Source organism: Calonectris borealis, chromosome 21, assembly GCF_964195595.1.
Source record: "Calonectris borealis chromosome 21, bCalBor7.hap1.2, whole genome shotgun sequence".
Taxonomy (NCBI): Eukaryota; Metazoa; Chordata; class Aves; order Procellariiformes; family Procellariidae; genus Calonectris; species Calonectris borealis.
In genome coordinates this window covers 7,632,146-7,651,554 of record NC_134332.1, presented here as the reverse complement: position 1 = coordinate 7,651,554, position 19,409 = coordinate 7,632,146, and the positions used below count along the sequence as shown (strand labels likewise).

Genomic DNA, 19,409 nt, shown 5'->3' with positions numbered 1-19,409 from the left:
TAACGCCCAGGGCGTATTCAGCACTGCCCGAGGAGATGGGCGCCTTCGAGAGGGCGGCCGCAGCAGCGGGGCTCACAGCATCTCGGTGGAGAACTCCCGCTAAGCAGGTCAGCAACAGCCCCCGTGCATAGTAACTCCGGCAAGTCAGAAATTCGGGCTCTGCTAGCCAAGCATTGCCGAGCTGCTGTTGCTCACGCTTGATGGAGCTCACCAGCTAGGTCAGAGGAGGAATTCATTAACCTCGGGACCCCCCGGCTGTCGCTGCGTTGCTGTAAGCTCTGTACCCCGCCGGGCAGGGACGGTGTGAGATGCACACAGAGTGACCACTGGATCCTCACCGCCCCGTCCCGCTCCCCGGTGGGATGCCGGGGTCCGGTTGCTTCTGGCAAGTGGGGCTGAGCTCAGCAGAAACCAGTGCAGCCGCTGGTGCCGGGGGCCCGTGGCTGTGGTGGGGCCGGGGGCAGCCACTCCTACCGGCCCCTCTGCGCCTTTAGGTTGAGCTGTTTGGGTTGTGCTGTGGGGGCTGCAGGGGAAACGAGGCTGCTGCGAAGGAAGGGGCTGTGCTGACTGACCCGTGGCCAGGGGTTTTGGTGCTGCTTGGGCATGTTTCCGTTTTGGTTTCTCCAAAACAACGGCGTGAGCCAGGTGCAGAGCTTGGATGGTCCCCACTGGGGACATCGGGATTGCTTGCTCGTTGCTGTGCTGCCCCAGAGCGTAACCGCAGGAGGAGAGGTGCTCATCCAGTGCCGTACGTGATTTTGCAACCCCACTTCTGCAGTTTGCTGCCTGTCGCTGCTGCAGACGACCCAGCTGTTGCTGCATGCAGCGCTGCAGCCAAGCACTCAGCATGCAGCGCTGCAGCCAAGCGCCCAGCCCTGCAGCTGCTGCGGGAGCGGAAAGCAAAGCGGTTTGGGTCGTTTTGCAGAGCTGCTTTTCAGACGGATCACTGAACTGGTCCGACCGACTGTGGCTCCGCAGCTTGTGCTGCCGCAGGGGGAACAGCGGGGACGCGGCTGTCACTTGCATGGGACATGGGGCAGGGTCTTGGGGCTGGGACAGCCTAAAGCCCGCACCTCAAAATCCTGATGCTAAAAAGGTTGGTTGGGTCTGCAACTGTAATTGGGCTCAACTAAGGTTAAAACTGGACTTTCGCTTAGGGAAACCAGAGCGTGGTAGGAGAGCACTCCTTCCCACTCAGACAGTCTTGACTGCAGGGAGAATTCCTTTTAAAGTTTAATGGGAGATCGTATCTATGCTATAGAATACAATAAAGATTTTTAAAAAAAAAAAAGGAGGGACTTCCCTGAATCCCTTCAGCTTCAGAAGTTGCTTATGGAAAACCGTGATACCTGGAGCTGGGGTATGAGTGAGTGTGAGAGCTGCTGTAAGAGCTGCTCTCCCGGCTCTGGCCACGCTCCCCACCAAGTCTTCAGAGTCAGTTCTCTCCAGCTTTTCCCATCTGGACACTGTTCCCTTTGAAGAGCAAAGCTTTTCTTAAAAGCAGTTTATTCTTTCCCATCTCTTTCAAGGTGGGGGTAAACTTTCTGCTCACTGTACCAATTAAATCTACTTGACAGTTTGGTTTTTATCGCTGTGTCTTTTCCATCAGCAAGTGGAAATGATCCTTGTTAGGGGAGCAGCATCCCACTTTACAACAAGATGAATCCCGAACTGGGCATTTAAGGAAATTGCTACGGACTGCGAGGGGAAATCCTGTTTGCTCAGCACTCTCTAATTTAAAGCTGAATTGTATTCTTTCATTTTCTGTAAAGCCTCTGCTTTTATAACACCGAGATCCTGCCGCACTCCGGAGTAGCCTCAGTGGCAGGAGAGGAGTAGTGTGTAATTTGCTGAGCAGCTGATAACATGCAACCCAAGGGCCTGGCCCCAAGGGCAAGCAGCCGTTGATCTTGACTTCAGCTAGTGTTCTCTGCAGCAACCCTGACGCTGAGAAGTGATTAAGGGTGCGAACAAAACCAAAAGGCCCCGGCCCTTTCTCCCACGCTCGAAAGCAATGCCACAACGGGTGCAAGGGGTGGATTAGGGAAACCTTTATCCGGATGGAAATGGGGGCACTTGCCTTTTCCAGGCTCTTCTCAAAGGAAAGGGGAGGATTTTCCGGGTGTTAATTTAATGTACCGGAGGGTTCAAGAGGGAAGGGGGGCTGTTAGCACTTTAGAGATCTGAAAAGAAAGATGCAGCTTTCCACCCCCACAACCCTGACCGAGATGTCATGGGCAATTTGAGAGCGGAGAGTGGATTTATTGCACGGCTGAATTTTGGCATAAAGGCAAAGTAATTGTCCCCAAGGCCATATAGGTCCCATACGGAAGGGCAAAGGGGAGCTCTGACTCCCAGCCCTCTGCTAAGGCCAAGGATGGGTTTGCAACCACCAGTGCGTAGTGCTGATTTATTCAAGGAGGAGGGAGAACATCCACTTTTCTTGGAAAGGATTTTCCATTTGACTTATATACGAGCCCAAAGGCTGCTCGTGAATCCCGGGGCGGTCACAAGGCTGAGGACCCCTTGCGCATTGTCCCCCCCCGGTTCTACCTGAAACAAGGCGCAGGGGCAGCGCGGGCACCTCCCGGAGATGGGTGGGCTGGGGAAGGGCTGTGGGTCTTGTCTCTGCTCGGGGTACCAGAAGGGATAAATCCATCCTTTCATCACCAGATCATGCTGCATCTTTAAAAATGCTTTTGGAGAAGCATCTCTGAAGCAACTCCATTTTCCTTCTTACTTTAAAAACTTTGACTTTAGTTTTAATCATCCCCAAACGCACAATCCTTTGGTTGCACCTAAAGAGGGGTATGAAGATCTGGTTGGGTAGAGTCGTATGAGGTGGGCTAAGAATGTAGGGAAAAGGGTTTCTGTGCCCAAAAGTTTGTCTGCTTTTTCCAATTTTAGCACCCGGTCTACTAAGAGAAATATTCTTTAGTACTAGCCTTATAACCACATGTCATTCAGAAAAGTTTAGCTAAGAATTAAACTAAACATCAAATTAGGCTGAATGTGTAATGAATAAATAAAGCCTTTTCCTTTCATGTACCCGTGCCAAAATCAACAAGCTGTATTAGCTGATGAAACAATGCTGACGCCAAATAAAAATACCCCTGACCCATCAATATGGGCTAAGAGCTCGGCCCTGCATCAAAGAGTGGTGTCTGAACAAGAAATACTGTCTCGACACCTCTGGGGGGGGGAGAAAAGTGCTCCCATCCCAGCAGCGAGCTGGGCTCACTGTGCCGCCGGCTGGGTGCGGGAAGCTCTCACCGGGGTGTCAGGAGCAGCGAAACCATTACGTGATGGCCGTTGGCTCGCAGTCTGCTCCCGACACCTCTCCTTTATGCCCCACCTTGCTTTTGCTAGAATGATTTGGAAACCCCTTGAGCTGCAAACCTGTTTGGAGCAGGGACCGTGGCTTTGGTGTTTGCTTGCTCCCCGCCGCCCGCCCCGTGTGTAAATTGCCCACAAAACCTGTTTGTTTTTTTTTTTACCACGTGTGCAAAATGCCAACGCTTACAAGTGAAATTCTCAAAGGTCCCTGCTCGGTATCAAGGTGCTTCAGCATCTCAGAATACCTCAATACCTGGGAGCGCCCCGCAAGCTGTGCCATCCTCCTCCTCCCCGGGAGGGTGGGATGGCGAAGTAACGCCGCATCTCCCCTCCGCCCCACGCAGCCCGTGCAGCTTTGCTGTTCCCCGGCCGTGCCTGTCCTGCAAACCCCTCTCATTTGAAATCTGCATTTCGCTGCTCTGTGCCATGCCCTGGATGCGATCTTTGAAGTTTCACCCTTCCCTCGGCATCCTTGGTTAAAAGATCTGTTCCCTATTAGTCTTCAGTCACGCTTTTAGATTCATTCAGGCTTTTATTTACTTATCCATCTGTCTTCCTGCTCCCACCACTCCCCCTGCCCTGCCAGATGGGAAAGTACAATTCATTTTTCAGGTGACCCTGCCAGAAAGGCATTGACATGAATAGGAGAAGGTGCAGGAACTGGGGAAAAAGCAAAACCCCCGGCTTTAATAAGCAGCGAAACGCTTCCCAACCAGAAGGGAGCAGCCAGATGTGACTAGAATTGCTGTAAAACAGAAAAGACAGTCCTCCAAATAATTCCTGCAATCCTCCAGGCACCTCCTTTTGCAGAACTCTCTGTGAGTGCTGCTCGAAGTTGTTAAAACCGTAGCGTGCGATCCTGCGGGCTGTGCAATGCCTCCTCGGTACCGGTACAGCCTCGTAGGAAACACTCCCCGTCTTACAGGGTCCTGACCTTCACCAGGACTCTCCTCCTCTGCCTGCCCGCGGCGGTGCCCCGCACGGGGACATCGTCCAGCTCCCTCTTGTCTGGCTGTCTTAAGCAAGGAGGGACAACTGTGTGTCTTTAATTTTGATTTCAGTTGTCTGGGCAGTGCAGGCGTCCTGCCGGGCTGTGCTTAATTCTGAGTAACGTTAGTTTAACTGCACGGACAGTACCCCGCTGTTTTGAAAGACACCTAAGAAAGCAATATAGTCACTGTAAGAACTTCTCTGCTGGAAAGCCAGGCTCCTATGAGAACCCACCTGTTACATAAAAATAATTAAAACCTGAAGAGAAAGGATAACAGGACACCAAAAGGCATCCGAGCAGGCTGGCAGGCAGGGAGCCGCGCAGGGTTCGTGCGAGCCGCTAACCCTCCCTCTCGCAGCAAGGGCCGGGGCTCGGAGGTTGTAACGATCGGTGGGCAGCAACATTGATTTTTGTCCAGTGCTTCCTTTGCGCAGGGGTAGCAAAACTCCGCTCGCATCCCCTGCGGGCTCCGCTCGCCTCTCTCTGCATGTCAATAGGCGTTAAGTCGCCAGCCAGGACCGGCGATGGAAAGGCCATTTCTTGCCGATTCCACTTTCTACTGGCCATAAGGGGATGCTCAGCAGTAAACAGCCACGTGTCATTCTCGGTGACAGAGGCCGTGAAAATTTACCTTGATGGCCTCCCAGCACAGGCTGCTCAAGTCCCTGGGCTGGACTGGAGCCTGGATCCCTCCTGCAGCCGTCCCCTACTCTGTGCACTAAGGGCTGGGTGGGCTCCTTGCTCACCTCGGCAGGGCTGCTCTTCATCTGCTTCATTTTTCAAACTCTTCAGTCCTCTGGAGGGGACAGCGCTGGTGTAAGATGGGGGAGAACAGGCCACGAATACAGTGGGATTTCATAAACCTATCCCAAAAATCTAAAACAATAACTTGCAATATATTACTCCTGTTCTCAGCTTGATTCTTCATCGGGGAATTGCTCGGGGACGTTGCCGTGAATGCCGGTTGCTGTATCGGGAGATGAATGCTGGGCCAGGCGCGCACCCCGGGGTGAGGCAGGGACAGGAAGGCAAATCCGTGTTTTGCATTTGTGTAACTCCCATTCACGGCTGTACACGGTGTTTGCAAGTGTTACAGCACATGGCAGGCGTACGCTACAAGGAAATACTGCTGGTGCCCAGAATAGAAAGATTTTAGCTCAGTATTGACTGAATCAAGAGATGTAGAGAGCTGATTGCAGTTTTTGCTTCCTCGGAGGTCAATGGAACTGAAGTCTGGAGCATCCTTAGCCAGAAGCGTTTGCAAATAGCTGCCGCAAATGTAGCAGAAAGCAATCTGGTATTCACCTTTTAATCCTTCTGCAGCCAGTCAGATAAATGGAAATCCAGCCTGACCCATCAATAGTTAACTGTTTTATTTGCAACCTTTGACTTAATCTTTCTTTTCAAATGACCTTTTAAAAGGAAAAGCTGCTACTTGCCGGGAATTAGTGAAACTATCTTCCCTGGTACTAATGAGACCCCTTAGGCTGGGGAGAACTGGGTAAATAAATAGTGGCGGCTTGTTCTGATGGTCAGAAATGTTTGGCATCTCCTGGTATCAAAGCAGTGTTTTTCTCTTGGATTTTCAAGAGATGCCCTCAGCTGCTTGGGCCCAGGGTGTTTTCTACGTGTACGTGCATTTTCTAGGTGGGGAACTGAGGCGTGGGGGATCTGAGTCTGGGTAATGCTGGCAATAGAAATTGGGACTCCTGTCCCCTCTTCCACTGATTTAGAGGGGGGAGAACTCCCCTTCTCATCACAGGTACTAGGCTGGTACACTCCTTGTCCAGTGCGCACCCCAGGAGAAACTGTCAGCACGGACTGGCTTGGTCACCGTGCCTTAAATGTGTGCTCAGACCACTCCTGATGTTACAGCCAGGCTGTTTTGCTCTTTGCTTTGACCCCCGAACTCTTTTTACCAACGTAAAGCCTTGTGAATTATAAATCAAACGTTCCTGCTGAGCTTTGTGGTGCACGGAATGAAATGCAATGATTAATATTTAAGAGAAAATAAGTTAAAGATTTTAACTACAAGGGCAAGTGTCTGCCCAGAGTCTTCTCATGTGGAAGCTAGAAGAGAGGGAGAGCTGCATTTTCAGGGATGTCAGCGGAACTCGTGGCTGTCAGACCGACTGCCCGAGCTGCCGGTGTGCGGGGCCACGCTGGCCCCCCCGCCCTGCCCCTCGCTCTCACCCACGCTGAGCCGATCGCCCACCTCTGATAAAACCCCGGTGCCAGCGCAGCCTTTTGGGGTGGGACGGGTGAACACGCCCCACGCCCTTTAGCAAGCGGGGGGATGTGCTCAGAGCAGCTCGGGTTGTGTGCTCGCTGGGGGCAGAGCTTCTCCAAAACCCAGACCTTACCAGCCCAGACCAGGACTCGCTAAGCCCCCCCGCCTCCTCCTCACCCTGCCCTCAGCAGCACCATCCCCGCTCTAGGGCCGACCTCTTGTCGGCGCAGCACCGGGGCGGGCAGGACACCTCCTCCCCATTTTGCAGATGGGGAGACCGAGAGCTCAAGGCAGCAACCACCATTGCCACCCTGAAGCCAAACGTCCTTCTAACGGCATCTCGGCAGGACGCTGCCTCTGGCCACCCGCAAGCAGAGTCTGTTGTAACACAGCAAACAAGGAGGGAAACACTTACATGGGTGCAGAATCTCTCCGGTGGGTCCCCGCAAGTGATTCCTGCCGGATCCACCCGTACTGTCACATAATCCTTCATCCGCATGGCCTTGGGTTGACAAGCGTAAAACTCCCATGACGGGCCATCGTCCGTGGTCACCCAGGACTTGCAAATGTCATACTGTCCCATGGCCAAGGGGAGACAGTGCAAGAGGAGAGCAACCAGGTAGAGCATGGCAGCTGCGGCCAAGTGCGGGATCCCTGGGCGAGGGCAGTGCCGAGAGATCCGAGGAAGGCAGCTACTGGGCTAGGGGTTGCTCTCGGGATCAGCATGGAAACTCCGCATCTAAAAGCGATCCAGTCTAAGGAGATCCAAACGTTAACAGGAATGATCCCACTCTGCACGCTGTATTTGGAAAGTTTCTCTCAGCACAGAAGCCAACTTTGCAAATCACTTGGTTGGGAAAGTTTTGGCTGGAGTTGCTGATCAGTGGTCAAAAGTCTTCCTTAACCTCATTTTTCCCCCCCCTTTTATTGTATGAAAGGGCTTCCAAATCAGCATGAAAATATCTAGAGGTGACTCCAGTCAATCAATAGAAAGATCAAGTTCTGAGCTGCTGATGAAATTTGATAGGAGTAAATTGGAGAGGCCGTGAGATGGTGCTGGATCAGGTTTTTCTCAACCTTCTTGTCTGCCACAAACGCGTCGCTGTGGAAAGTGCCTCAAACCGTGGTCTGCCTTAAATAATAATTGGGGCTTTTGAACATTAATACATAAAATAAATACAGCATCTGGTCATCAGTACAACTCTGACAAGAGAGATTCTTTGGAGCTAAAATTCCTTTCTCCCAAAGGATGGTTGCGTCAACATAAACACGTTGGGTGGCAAGATCCAGGGCGGTCCCAGCAGGATGCTGGGTGGTCAGTGGCTTGACAGGAGTATTGCTGGCCTTGCTGCTTCTCCCTCTGCGTCTTGCAGCGGCGGCGAGGCATCTGCAGGCGAGGATTTCTGTCTGCCTCTGCCTTTTGGCAACTGAGCATCAAGTTCCCCAAGCCTTCAGCTGCAAGCCATGCTGCTACCTGAGGTCTCCTCTCTCTTTCATGGTCAGGGCAAAGGGGGAGTTCATTAGCAGGCTGCACCTGCAACAAATTGAAAGATAAATTAGCTGGGAGCAAGGGGGGGGCAGCTGGAGCAACAAGCCAGGTTTTTGTAAAAGGGAGATATACAACTTTAATAAAAAGCAATCCATAGTAAGATGCTTATGGCTCTTCTGCTGTTTGGGAGATGGGAAGGAGTGCTGCCCCATTTAAGGTATCTGGTTTGTAACAGCAGCTGGACAACAAGAGCTCTAATGGGTCTTCAAATAATATCAAGAAGCAGCTATAGGTTGTTAGAAGACAGAGAATATGCAGACACAAAGCAGGGACAGACAGACAAATTGATAGTCTTAAAAAGATAAGCAAATAAATAAGACAGCTGGGGAGACAGATACATTGTCCAGCATCCCCACATATGATTTATCTGAGCAATAACATTTAATAAAAAACAATTTAAAGTCCTAATAACATTTAAGGTTCACCTAATACAAAGAGCAGTGACCTTCCCAGTATTCATTTCAGGTTAGAGCAACATTTCTGCAATTTTATCATCTTTCCAGTAGAGCTATAAAAATCTTAAGTAATTACAAAACAAAATGACAAAGAACTAAAGAAAAAAAAAAAGTCAAACCCTCTCTCAGCATTAGACCCAAGAGGGAGATCTCATAAGAGAGGGTGGGAGGCACATATCCAAAAGAGACATTTAGCTCTGGGTAATTCCCTTTCTATTTGATTCCCCAACTTTTCTTTCACAATTTAGCTAACAGCATGTTTAGTATTTGTTTTCTCATAAAGCTCAGTTACTAAAGCTCAGAAACTCCAGGTTAACAGATGCATTGATCCATGTTCGGGGGCTTCACGTTGCTGTGCTACCATCTCCCTTTCCCCCCTCTTTGGTTGAAAGATTGCTGATGGAGACGAATGAGTTCAGAAAAGAGAAGCTATCTCTCATGCTTCATCGCCAGCTCTCACAGAAGAGCCTATTATAGCTGCGTTGGACCTGAATAAACTCCCAAAGAAAGAATAGACTGGCTGCTATTTTTACATTATGAGTAAATGTAGTAAAAATAATAAACCGGTGTGACACAGTGTTTGTAAGTCCCGCTGACATCAGAGCTGTCTTTTCAGTTATAACAAGTCAGTTCCTAATTATTACATCAACCGGGTCACAGCCAAGTGCTTAATAACAGCGGAGAGCGTGAGACTCCAGTATTGTATAGAAAACAAGCAGGGTAGTTTTAATGAGGAGTCCAGTGCTGTTAAGTTTATGGATCTATTTTCATAGCCTTAACAATTATATTTTGCACTTGAATGGCTGTCGGGGAAAAACCCAGGAAGAAGGGATCTATAATATCTATTAGTTTCTTGTTATGCTTGCTAAATGTCATAGATTCCCAGGGCAATAAAAATTTGCTGGAAAAACGTATTTACTGTCAGTCAGCCAGCCAGGCGTGCTGGTTCCCTGCGAAGTCTGCGGTGCAAGTCCCTTTGCAGAAATAGTTGCACAATGTTGCTCTGAAATAAGGCAGCATACTGCAAACGGGGGAGAGGGACTCTCTGAATTAAAGGTTTTGCCCTGCTTGATTTGGTTTGATCCTTAGAAAATAAATCTTCACCTGATATTATTAAGAAACTGCAGTTCATGGGAACAAATAGAATCAATGCTCTTTCTCTTCTTTGAAGAGTACTCAGCAATCACTGGGGACTGATAGCCAGAGTATTAAAAACACAAAATTAGATTGTATCTTGACTTAGCTGGTTCTTATTTTTTTTCATTATTGGATTAACACCCTATTGAAATAAAGAGACAACGCTGAGCAACAACTGAGCTGCTCTGGAATTAAGTACAGAAAGTAAACTCAATGAAGGAGTTTTCAATTTTCTTTCAGAAGCGTTGCCTTCAAAATAAACCCAACCACTCTCCCCCCCTCCCCCACTGATCAAGCGGGAGTTTTTGTCTTCTGTTCCACGCTGATCACCCCTTCCCCTCCACCCTTAAAAGCAAAGTTCGGGAACACCCGCTCTGCCCGCGAGGCGAGAGGAGGCTGGACCCAGGAATAACGTTGCAAGGCTGGGAGCGGCACCGGGCTCCCGGCAGCCAAACCTGTAAATCCCACTTACGCTCCGCCGCTCTCCTTAATGCATTTGCTCTGCCAGGCAAAGCGATCCCGCTTCCCCCCCCCCCACCCCAACCACGACTTCTTTTCCCCTAAAGGACTTTTAGAGACTGCAAGGGCTGTGTTTAAATTGGGCAGAGCCGTCCCCGCGTGGGGAGCATCCCTGGCTTCCCAGCCCTGGTTCGCAAACTCCGGAGAGGAAAAATAAAATCCATCCCGTTGTGGGGAGCTGGTGCTGCTCCCGGGGGGAGGGGGGGGGGGACCCCCGGGAGAGCAACTTGGGAGGCGCGGGGGGGATTTGAGGGCAGAGGGCAGATGCCGGCACCGCGCTGTCCGCCGCTCCCCCCGCCTCCCCCCCCCCACCCCCCCGCCCCATCGGCCGGTGCTCGGCGCTGCAAGTCCTTACCGGGAGGGAGCTCTGCGGCGCGGGGCTCCCGGCCGAGCACTGAACTTCGGAGCCGGGGGGGGGGACCCCCACACCCCGCCTGCACCCCCAGCCCGGCGGGCAGCCGCTGCGCCGCCGGCCCCCAAGGGCAGATGGCCGGGGAAGCTTTGTGCAATCCCCGGCTCCCCTGGCAAGTTAATGCCGAGGCTGAAATCCCTTTTGCTCTCACTTTCAATCACAATCGGAGCTTTTATCTCCGTGCCTGATCCCGGCTGCGTAACTTCCTCTGTGCAGCTTTAGCACACACCATCCCACCGGCCGGCAATGTGCTTCTTAAAGGTGCAGGGAGGAAATGCGAGCGGGGAGGGGGGGGGAAGGGAGGGAGGAGGGAGGAGAAGCACCCGAGGAAGAGGAGGCTGCGAGCGGGGAGCCTTCAGCCCCGCCGGCTCCGGGGGTACCGCGGCTCCCGGTGGGGCGGCTGCGGCATCGCCGCCGTCCCGGCTGCTGGGCAGAGCCCGCTGCCTCCGGTTAGATAACGGCAGGCCGGGGGTGCCACTCCTTGGTGGTTTTTTTCTTTTCTTTTTTTTTTTTTTTTCCCCTTTAAGAGCTTAAAAAAAAAATATCATGAGATCATGTTTGCTCGAGGAAAAAAAAAAAAGCTCTAGTCACGAGGGTTTTCCCGCACGTGTAAGTTCTCGGTTGGTGTGCCCTGAATATTTTGGGGAGGCTTCTGCTGGCGAAGATGCTGTAAATGAGGCTGCGTGTGTGTGCTGGGGGAAGAGGGGGTGGTTGGAATTAATAGGATAAACAAAGCAGGAACTCGGAGATGGGGAAATCAGATGGCTGGGAAATGTTTTGATAATGGTGGGAATGTGCTTTGGGATTTAACCAAACCTGGTTTTCTTTGGTAAAGCAGGGGATTAACATGCAGGGCTGTAAGGTGTGATAACACCTTCCAGCACGAGGATGCAGAAGCTATAGGTGTTGCTTAGGTCAACTCTCTTGTGCCCACACTGAGGGGCAGAGGAGGCTCCAGCTATCGACAGAGTGGATAAAACTGTGGCAGGTAAAGGTCCAGGTTTGCCCTGCACCAGGCAGATGCTGGAGACAGGATCATTCCTAAGCAGCGACAGGTTTTTGACATGCACATGGATAAATGACAGTCGATTTACAGGGAGGAAAACCAAAGAATCCCCACTGTCCCCTATGCACACGACCACCAAAAAATGACTGTTCCTTCCTAACCGAGAATTCAATAATTTCTAAGCCAGAAAGTGCATTGTCCAACTTGCATGTGGTTTGCAATCTCATCGACTCAGTATCGTGTTATATGATTTCCTTTGGTCCATTGCTCTGAGGTCTTTATGTGGCTTCTCCCATCTTAGAGTCCCTGGAAAACGCACGATCCATCCTGTGAGCGGGCAGAGGTGATTTAGAGCTCTCCTGGGCGACGTTTCCCATATACGTAAGTGAGATTTATGAAATGCCAGCGTCTATCTTGACTGGGGCCCAGCCGAAATGCCCCACTGATGCACAGGGTGGTCTTTACCTACAAGGCTGTCTTTGATTCTGGCTCAGTCTCCACTTCTCTGGTCAGGGCACAGACCAATACTTTCCACATGGTAATTTTTTCTGTAAACACTTACGTTACGGCAGCAATATTACTTAAGTGAGAAGCACTGGCTGGGAATTCAGGGCTGGCTAATACTCCTGGATTTCACTTTGTGCCTTTAGGTCTTCTCTGTAGTAATGACTCCCCTGGAAATTCCCCGTGTCTCACTTATTACTCCTTTATTAGTTATTATGGTACAGTAACAGGATAAAAAGGAGTTGGTATTTCATTTTCATTCCCTCTAATAGCCACGGCAAAGACCAAGTGGTGTGCTGATTATTGACATCAGAGTTAAGTGATATGCACGCATCATTAGGTTTCAATTGGAAAGAATAACAGCACAGTATGAGTTGTCACACTTCTAAACTACATGGCATTTAAGGAAAAACCAAAGTCGTTTTTCTCAGCCCTGCAAGCTCAAAAGATCAGAAGCTAGCAATAATATGTGTATAGACACAGGTAAAAGGCGCTAGCTCCAGGCAAATCACCAGAATTAACTCATCGGCGTAATGCCCCGGAGAGGCCGGCAGCAGCTGTGTGGCTTGTCCAAGGTTACGCAGCGATTCAGGAGATCCAGGAACAAGCTCGGAGGGTGGGAAATCGCCCTGCTCCGGCTCCTGGGGTAAACAGGTCTGGCTCCAAGGGTCCTTATGCTGGGAAGGAGAGAGATCGTCTGTGGCACTCGGGGACGGGAGCCCAAAGGAAGCGACTGCAAAGCAGCCGGCAGTGCTGCTGTCACAGGCAGGAAGGAGTGGGGAAGAGTTGCAGCGAATGTTTAATTTTAGACCATTTGCATTCTTTTGCCCAAGCACATTTTGCAAATATTTAATGCTGCGTATGGTTTTGTTCTGGGTGAACTTTCTGCGAGGAGCAAACTGGATGTGCTTTTCCTCGAGGGGACAGCTCTGCCCCCTCCCTCGCGCTGAGCGCTCCCTTCTCACGCAAGGAGAGCGCGGTTGAAAATCAATGGGTCTGCACTGAGATTTAATTACTACAGCGTAGGCAGGGGTGGAGAACAAGGCCCTTAATATTTAATACAGCCTCTGCTCCCGAAGGGATCCCCGGGGCTCAAGGGCCAAATGTAAACCCATTATAAGCAGGTGTAATTCTATTGACATATGCGGGCTCGCACCTGTTTATACTATGGCTGTATTTGGCTCCCTAAATCTAAATGGCAACCGGTGCTTTTGACATGCGCGGGAGAAGAGGGAAGTGTTTTCCCGACTTGGGATGATAGAGGATATACTGAAACAACAGAAGGTAAACGTGACACCTCGCAGTCCCCGTTCTCGGCGGCGATGCACTTGCTAACACTTGAGCTGAGTTGAGTCTGTGGAGAGAGATCCAAGATTATTGCCAGAATAATAACCAGGCTTATAAAGGATCTTTCATTTGAGGATACATATTGCTGTATCACCTATAACAGCAATACGGTCTTTTTATAGTCCTTATCTAGCAATGTGCGGCCAAGGATGTCAAAGTGCCTACTGCAAGTGAGTAAGCATTTTATTAGGTGGAAACACAAGGCTCATAATCGTGCTCCGAGCCCAGGAGCAGGCGAGAGACCCCTTTGCAAGGGAGGGTCTCGCGTAATATTTGCCAGGCGCAGCTCAGCCCGACCCCGTGTTCCAGCGGTGGCTTCCTCCAGCCCGCCGGGACCTCCGGGGAGAAGTTTGCAGAGAAAAAGGGAGGAAATTGCTAAAGGTGCTTTTGTTTTAGGGATGATGGAAGGGAAGGCTGCTTGAACCTTGCGCTTATTGGGGGAGGTTTGTCTCATCGCACCACCCTTGTCCTGTCCTTTTGTTCTGAGCAAGCTGAACGTGAAGAAACCTTCCAGCTCGATCAGAATGGGGAGGTTTGTGCTTCCCAGTTCCTTGTGCATGGTGCAAAGACAAAACCACTGAGTTTTAAAGGAAGGAGAGACATAACATTTTGTAGTTAGGAGAAATGCTGGAAAACCCACACAAAGCCTGAGAAACTGAGCAACAGACAGCTTTGGTACACGCAGGCCAGGAGCGTGGGGGGGGAGATTTCTTTTCTTGCCCTTCCCGCACGCTGCTGCGCCAGCCTCGGGGCCAGACTAGCAGGCGCTACCGGTGCCCTGCTCTTAGGCACACACATACCCCAGCGAGCGGGAGAGGGAAGAGCCGAATGCTTCCATCCCTGGAGTACTCTACATTTTTTTTTTTTTTTTCCTTTGTGAAAGCTACTGAGGAGATGGCAGAGAGCATCTGCGCTGGGGGGGGAGGCTTCCCCCGGCTCCCTGCCTCACCCCCTCCCGCACAAGACCTCGGATGCATTTTCTGCAGCTCAGACGGTTTTACAGGGCCCTCGGTGAATCTTGCCCTCCCTGATTAGATAACCAAAGGAGCAGTGACTGTACTCTCTAGAGGGAAGATGCTGTGTCTTTCCTGCCAGAAGGACAGCTGGAGGGAGGGTGGGATTTTCAGCATGCAAGCACTTAGCCAGATCAAGGAAATGGGATGCAAAGCATTTTAGGCTAAGAAAGGTTGTTGTGCAGGGAAACATGAGGCTGCTGTTCTGTTAGGGAGATAACGCTTCTCAAAATGCTCCTGCGTGCCAAACTGCAAGCCTTACCCGCGGCCGGTCATTGCCTCTTTAAGGAAAACAAGCATGACAAGTCAGAAAAAAACCCATCACTGTCTCTGCTGAAAAACTTTGATCATTTAAATATTATTGATGCACATTAACCCCAGCAGAGGTGGGCTGGGTGATGGGAAGTGCTTCACCTTGACACAGGGCAAATACGTTGCTTTCTGTTGCCTTGTCTTTTGCCTTGGCTTTTGTTTCATATATCAAATCAGAGCTTAGCCAAGTGAATCAGCTCAGGAAGCATTTAAGATCTATTTGATTTTGGGGAAGGTAGAGCTTTCCTTATCTTTACCAGCTGTGGGGGAGTAAGCATGGATAAAAACAGGAGGAGCATTTCAAGGAGGGATCTATAATTAACAACCCCTCAGAAGGGGAACTTTCCTTTTAACTTACTATTAAAATGGAAGTGTTTGAGAGTATACGGTTTTGGCTCTGGGGATCTCCTCCGTATCCTTGACAGAGCCCTGCGAGTTCCTCTAATCCCTGCCTGGGAGTCCTTTAAAAACAACTCCTGCCACCCCACGGAGGGCTCACCTCAACCCACGGATTGATTCCCACGGGAAGCCCCAGCGTTGCCCCCCGGCCTCGCTCGGGGCGGGCGGCGATGGGGAGAGGAGCTCCCTTCCCAGCGCGGGGCCGTGTTTCCTCGGCAGCCCCGAGCCTCACGCTGGGAGGAGATGCCTTCCACAAACGCTTTTTAACCTGAGGAAGGAACGTGTCACTTCTAATGGAGCTGACAGCAGCAGGGAGGGTTTTTAGGTTAGTGGTTGAAGAACACACTTGTAATGAGTGAAGTAATTGAATAAATGCTGACAATTTGATGTGGAAAAATGCATAATCAGCTAGCTGGGGAAGGTTGACTTGTTCTTTTTTCTCTCTTTCTTCAGCACTGGGATAAACACATTTATTCTCTTCCAAGCAGGTGATGTGTTCAGCAGCACAAAACCAGCAGACACATGCCCATGCCCCCCTCCCAGGCACACATGTGCTGATTGCCAAATAATTGACCCAATTATGCTAATATGCTATTGGCAGCACTGGAACTTAATAAATACATATATAATCAATCTCAGCGCTTAACTTTTTCTTGACTCATGTGCTGGTTGAATACTCCCTTCGGTAGTTTCCCTGGCTGCAGCCAGATGACAGCAGCTACACCTACACAAGGCAGAAAGGTGGCAGTCCCTTGGGTAGACGCAGATGAGGCCACACCAAGTAGCCCTAAGAGCTGATCGTGCAGGGATAACTGGGAGTCTAACTGGCTTTTCAGATCCCAAACACAGCTAATAAATTGTGGATGTAGACCGTGGAGCTGACATATTCCAGTGCAGTGACTTTCCTTACCTAACCATCATCTCGGCTTTATGCAGATGGAAACTCAGTGAATTTCTTGTCATCAAGCCCCCAGTTTTAGTCTGACAATGGGAACAGCATCACCCGTGTCATGTGTGTTGGAAGCAATGAATAGAGAGCTGAGCTCACCAATCTATTTGCATATTGAAGATATGGAAAAAACCTCTCTGCTTGCTTACTCTCCTGCCTACTCAAATATCTGTGAAACAAGGAGGAGAATATGGGCCCTCTTTGTACTTCAGATCTCAGTGCCCTTGAGTAAAGGAGCGATTGCTCAATCCAGCCTTCTGGGGTGAGTGTGAGACTCAGAACTAGCTGACAAAACGGTGACAAAAGCTCTCCATATCTGCAGGCTGGTGGACAAAAGGCAGTTCATGGGTTAGGAATGCTCATCAGGATGGATACTTTGACTTTATGTCCTCAGGACACCTTCTGCACTCCACATCCGAATCAGCACTTGCATATCTAGGGCACGGAGGTTTGACCTGCCAACTGTTAAATAAATTACGGCATGCTCCCCCCAAACTATTAGCATGGAACGGCACACATCCACGGGAGAGACAAGCTAAGGACGCAGCGGTTCCCAAGAACAATGAGCCATAGGAGCTTTTCCTTTTGGATAGAGTCGAAAGAGTCGTTTATTACAGGAAAAGTGAAATAGCAGCACGCAGCAGTTCATCCGTATCCTATGGAGGCACTGGGCTATGACTCCATATTCAAGGCTGAGCTGAAGTTTGGGCTTGACTCTCCATTCAGCAGCTCTGGATTATCTTCTTTTTAACTTGAACAGATAGTTTTCCTCTAGGTTATAGCTGTCTTAAGCAGTAGAAGTGAGATCCAGATCAGGCTTTAAGGGTTGGAATTTACATGCTTTTTCTTGGGCTTCTGGTATTAATTTCATATGCAGTGGAAAAATAATATCCTGTCTGTCACTAGAGAGGAAGAGATGTGCGTGCGTGTATACGCGCAGTCATTGCTAACCGTTGAGCTTTTTCACTCAAATTTCGTTTTTGTGAAAATTTCTAAATTAAAATGAAAATCGGCTGCAGAAACGATGAAAGTGAAATACCAATAAGGCAAAAGCATGAGATGTTTTCCCTTGTTTTCGTAAGTCATGGTCTTTGTGTGTAAGAGTGTATTGCATGGCAACTGCATTCACACTTCTCTTTAATAAAAGATCCTAGCAGATGGACCCACTATTAATGTGTGTCCCCCAGATTTGCATATTTCATATTCATGCCAAGATGGCACTAAGCACACACGGGATGAACAAGGCTGATATAAACACAATTGCACCAGATAAATGCAGTGATCAAAGGGTATTGTCCCAGCATCCCCGTTAGGAATCCAGTTTAATATTAGTTATTAATATTGCTAAACTCCTACTGGAGTCAAATTAAGGTCTTCCAAATACAGTCGGACAGGGCTCTTAGGTACTACAAGCCGATGAATATGTTATGAATTCCTGAGAGAGAGGGCTAAGAAACAGCATTTGCATCTGAGCTGTGAAGAATCCAATGCTGGAAATGTGCAGACCTCAAGGTTTGGTCCAGCGTGCTGTGTAATTAGCACTCACTTGAAATTCCAATCTTATCCAAGATCTGTACCTGAGTTTCTCAGAATTCAAGTGCAATCACATCCAGGCAGAAGACAAGCCTATCTGTAATATCTTATCAAATATTAGGCATTACAAAGTGATATTCTGGAGCCCAAAATATATTTGATCCCATTGTTCTAGCCCATTAATCAAACACCACGCTGCACATACTAATAGGGTCAAACATTAGGAAATATTTATGAATGAGCATTGTTGTGACTGCAAAAATTAAACACAGCAGGTTTTAAATACACAAGATCTCAAAAAGGAAAATTTGATTATCTCCTATATATCTGGTGCCAAATTCAGAGTGAATTTTAAGTGAATCGTAGGTAGTCTGTGCTTGAGTAATTTACACCTTCTTCCAGCTCCCTTCAGCGTGTAAATTATACCTGCTTCCACCTATATTGAATCTGACCCATTGCAGCGAGGACACTAATGAAATGATGTAGCACCAGATAATGCAGTTTCAGAGCAGCAGGGGACTGTGTGCACGCAAGGCGATGGTACCTGGGGTGTACAAAGCTCAAACCCATGTATGATGTCCCTGTACTATGTTCTGCATCTGCAGCTCTCAGTGGAAAAAACCCATTGCTTACCCGTGTGAGCACTAGCGCGACGGTATTTCCACTCTTCTGCATGCTGGGTGGAATCTGGACGTGGTAAAGTCCTCCCTGGATGCTGGGAGTTTTGTCCCTTACATCAATGGGGACAGAATTTTGCTTGCTAGATCCAAAGGCAAGGCAGTGGCATAAGGTATACAGTAGCCCCACAAGCTGTGGTTTTGTCAAGAATAAATCATGTCAAACCAATCTAATTTTCCTGTGACAGGGCAGCAGGTCTCCGAGAGGGGAGAAGCTGGAGATGTGATAGATCTTGACTGCAGTAAGGCTTTTGACACTGTTTCATATGGCATTCCCAGGAGCAAGGTGGGGGAATACGGTGGAGGTGAAATGCTGTAAGGTACCAAACTGGCTGGGAAAGCATACTGAAAAACTATCGGCTGTTTGTTGTCGAAGTGGAAGGATGGCTTGAGTACGGCGCTGCAGGGGTCTGTGCGGGGTCTGGTATTATTCAATATTTTCATTAGTGACTTGGGTAATGGAATATGGAGTAGACTTATTGCATCTGCTGACAATACCAAGCTGAGAGGGGCTGCAAGTGCTCTCAGAGAACAGGAGAAAGATTCAAAAATCATAACAAACCGAAGAAACAGGCTGGAAAGAATAGATTGACATTCGAAAAGGACAAGAGCAAAGCAGAATGCACGAGAACCATCAAAACGTGTGTCAGGAAATGGCTGCATTGGCAGCATTTCTAAGGAAAAGGGGTAATATCGTGGGCAAGAATTTGTGAGCCAACTGTGGTACCCTGGTGTGAGAAAAGCAAAGCTGCCACCGCGGTACGTAAAGAGAGTGTGGTATGGTACACTGCTCCCGTCTGTACGGAGCGTTGGGGAGGAGCGGTTTTAGTCCTCAGACTTTCAAAGAACTGCGGTCGATTACTTAAGGCTGATGAAAATACAGTAATAATCTCCCCAAATGTAAAAGATGCTACAAAAGTAATAAACTGTTGCCCACATCTATTGGGGTAAGACAGAAGTAAGTGGGATTAAACTGCAGCAAATACAATTGGGGTTAGACTTTGGGGAAAATATTCCATCTATAAGAACAGCCAGCACAG

General features: G+C 49.4%; 1 protein-coding gene across 1 annotated transcript in view; it reads right to left on the bottom strand.

Annotated features, from left to right (window-relative positions):
• The window catches only part of NTNG2 (netrin G2), a 49,411-nt gene extending 40,675 nt beyond the window's left edge, over positions 1-8,736 (bottom strand). The window contains exon 1 of the mRNA XM_075170606.1: positions 6,973-8,736. Coding sequence (XP_075026707.1) covers positions 6,973-7,185 — 213 coding nt within the window. The 5' untranslated portion in view covers positions 7,186-8,736. The remainder of the gene's footprint in view (positions 1-6,972) is intronic.
• Positions 8,737-19,409: the final 10,673 nt, after the last annotated feature.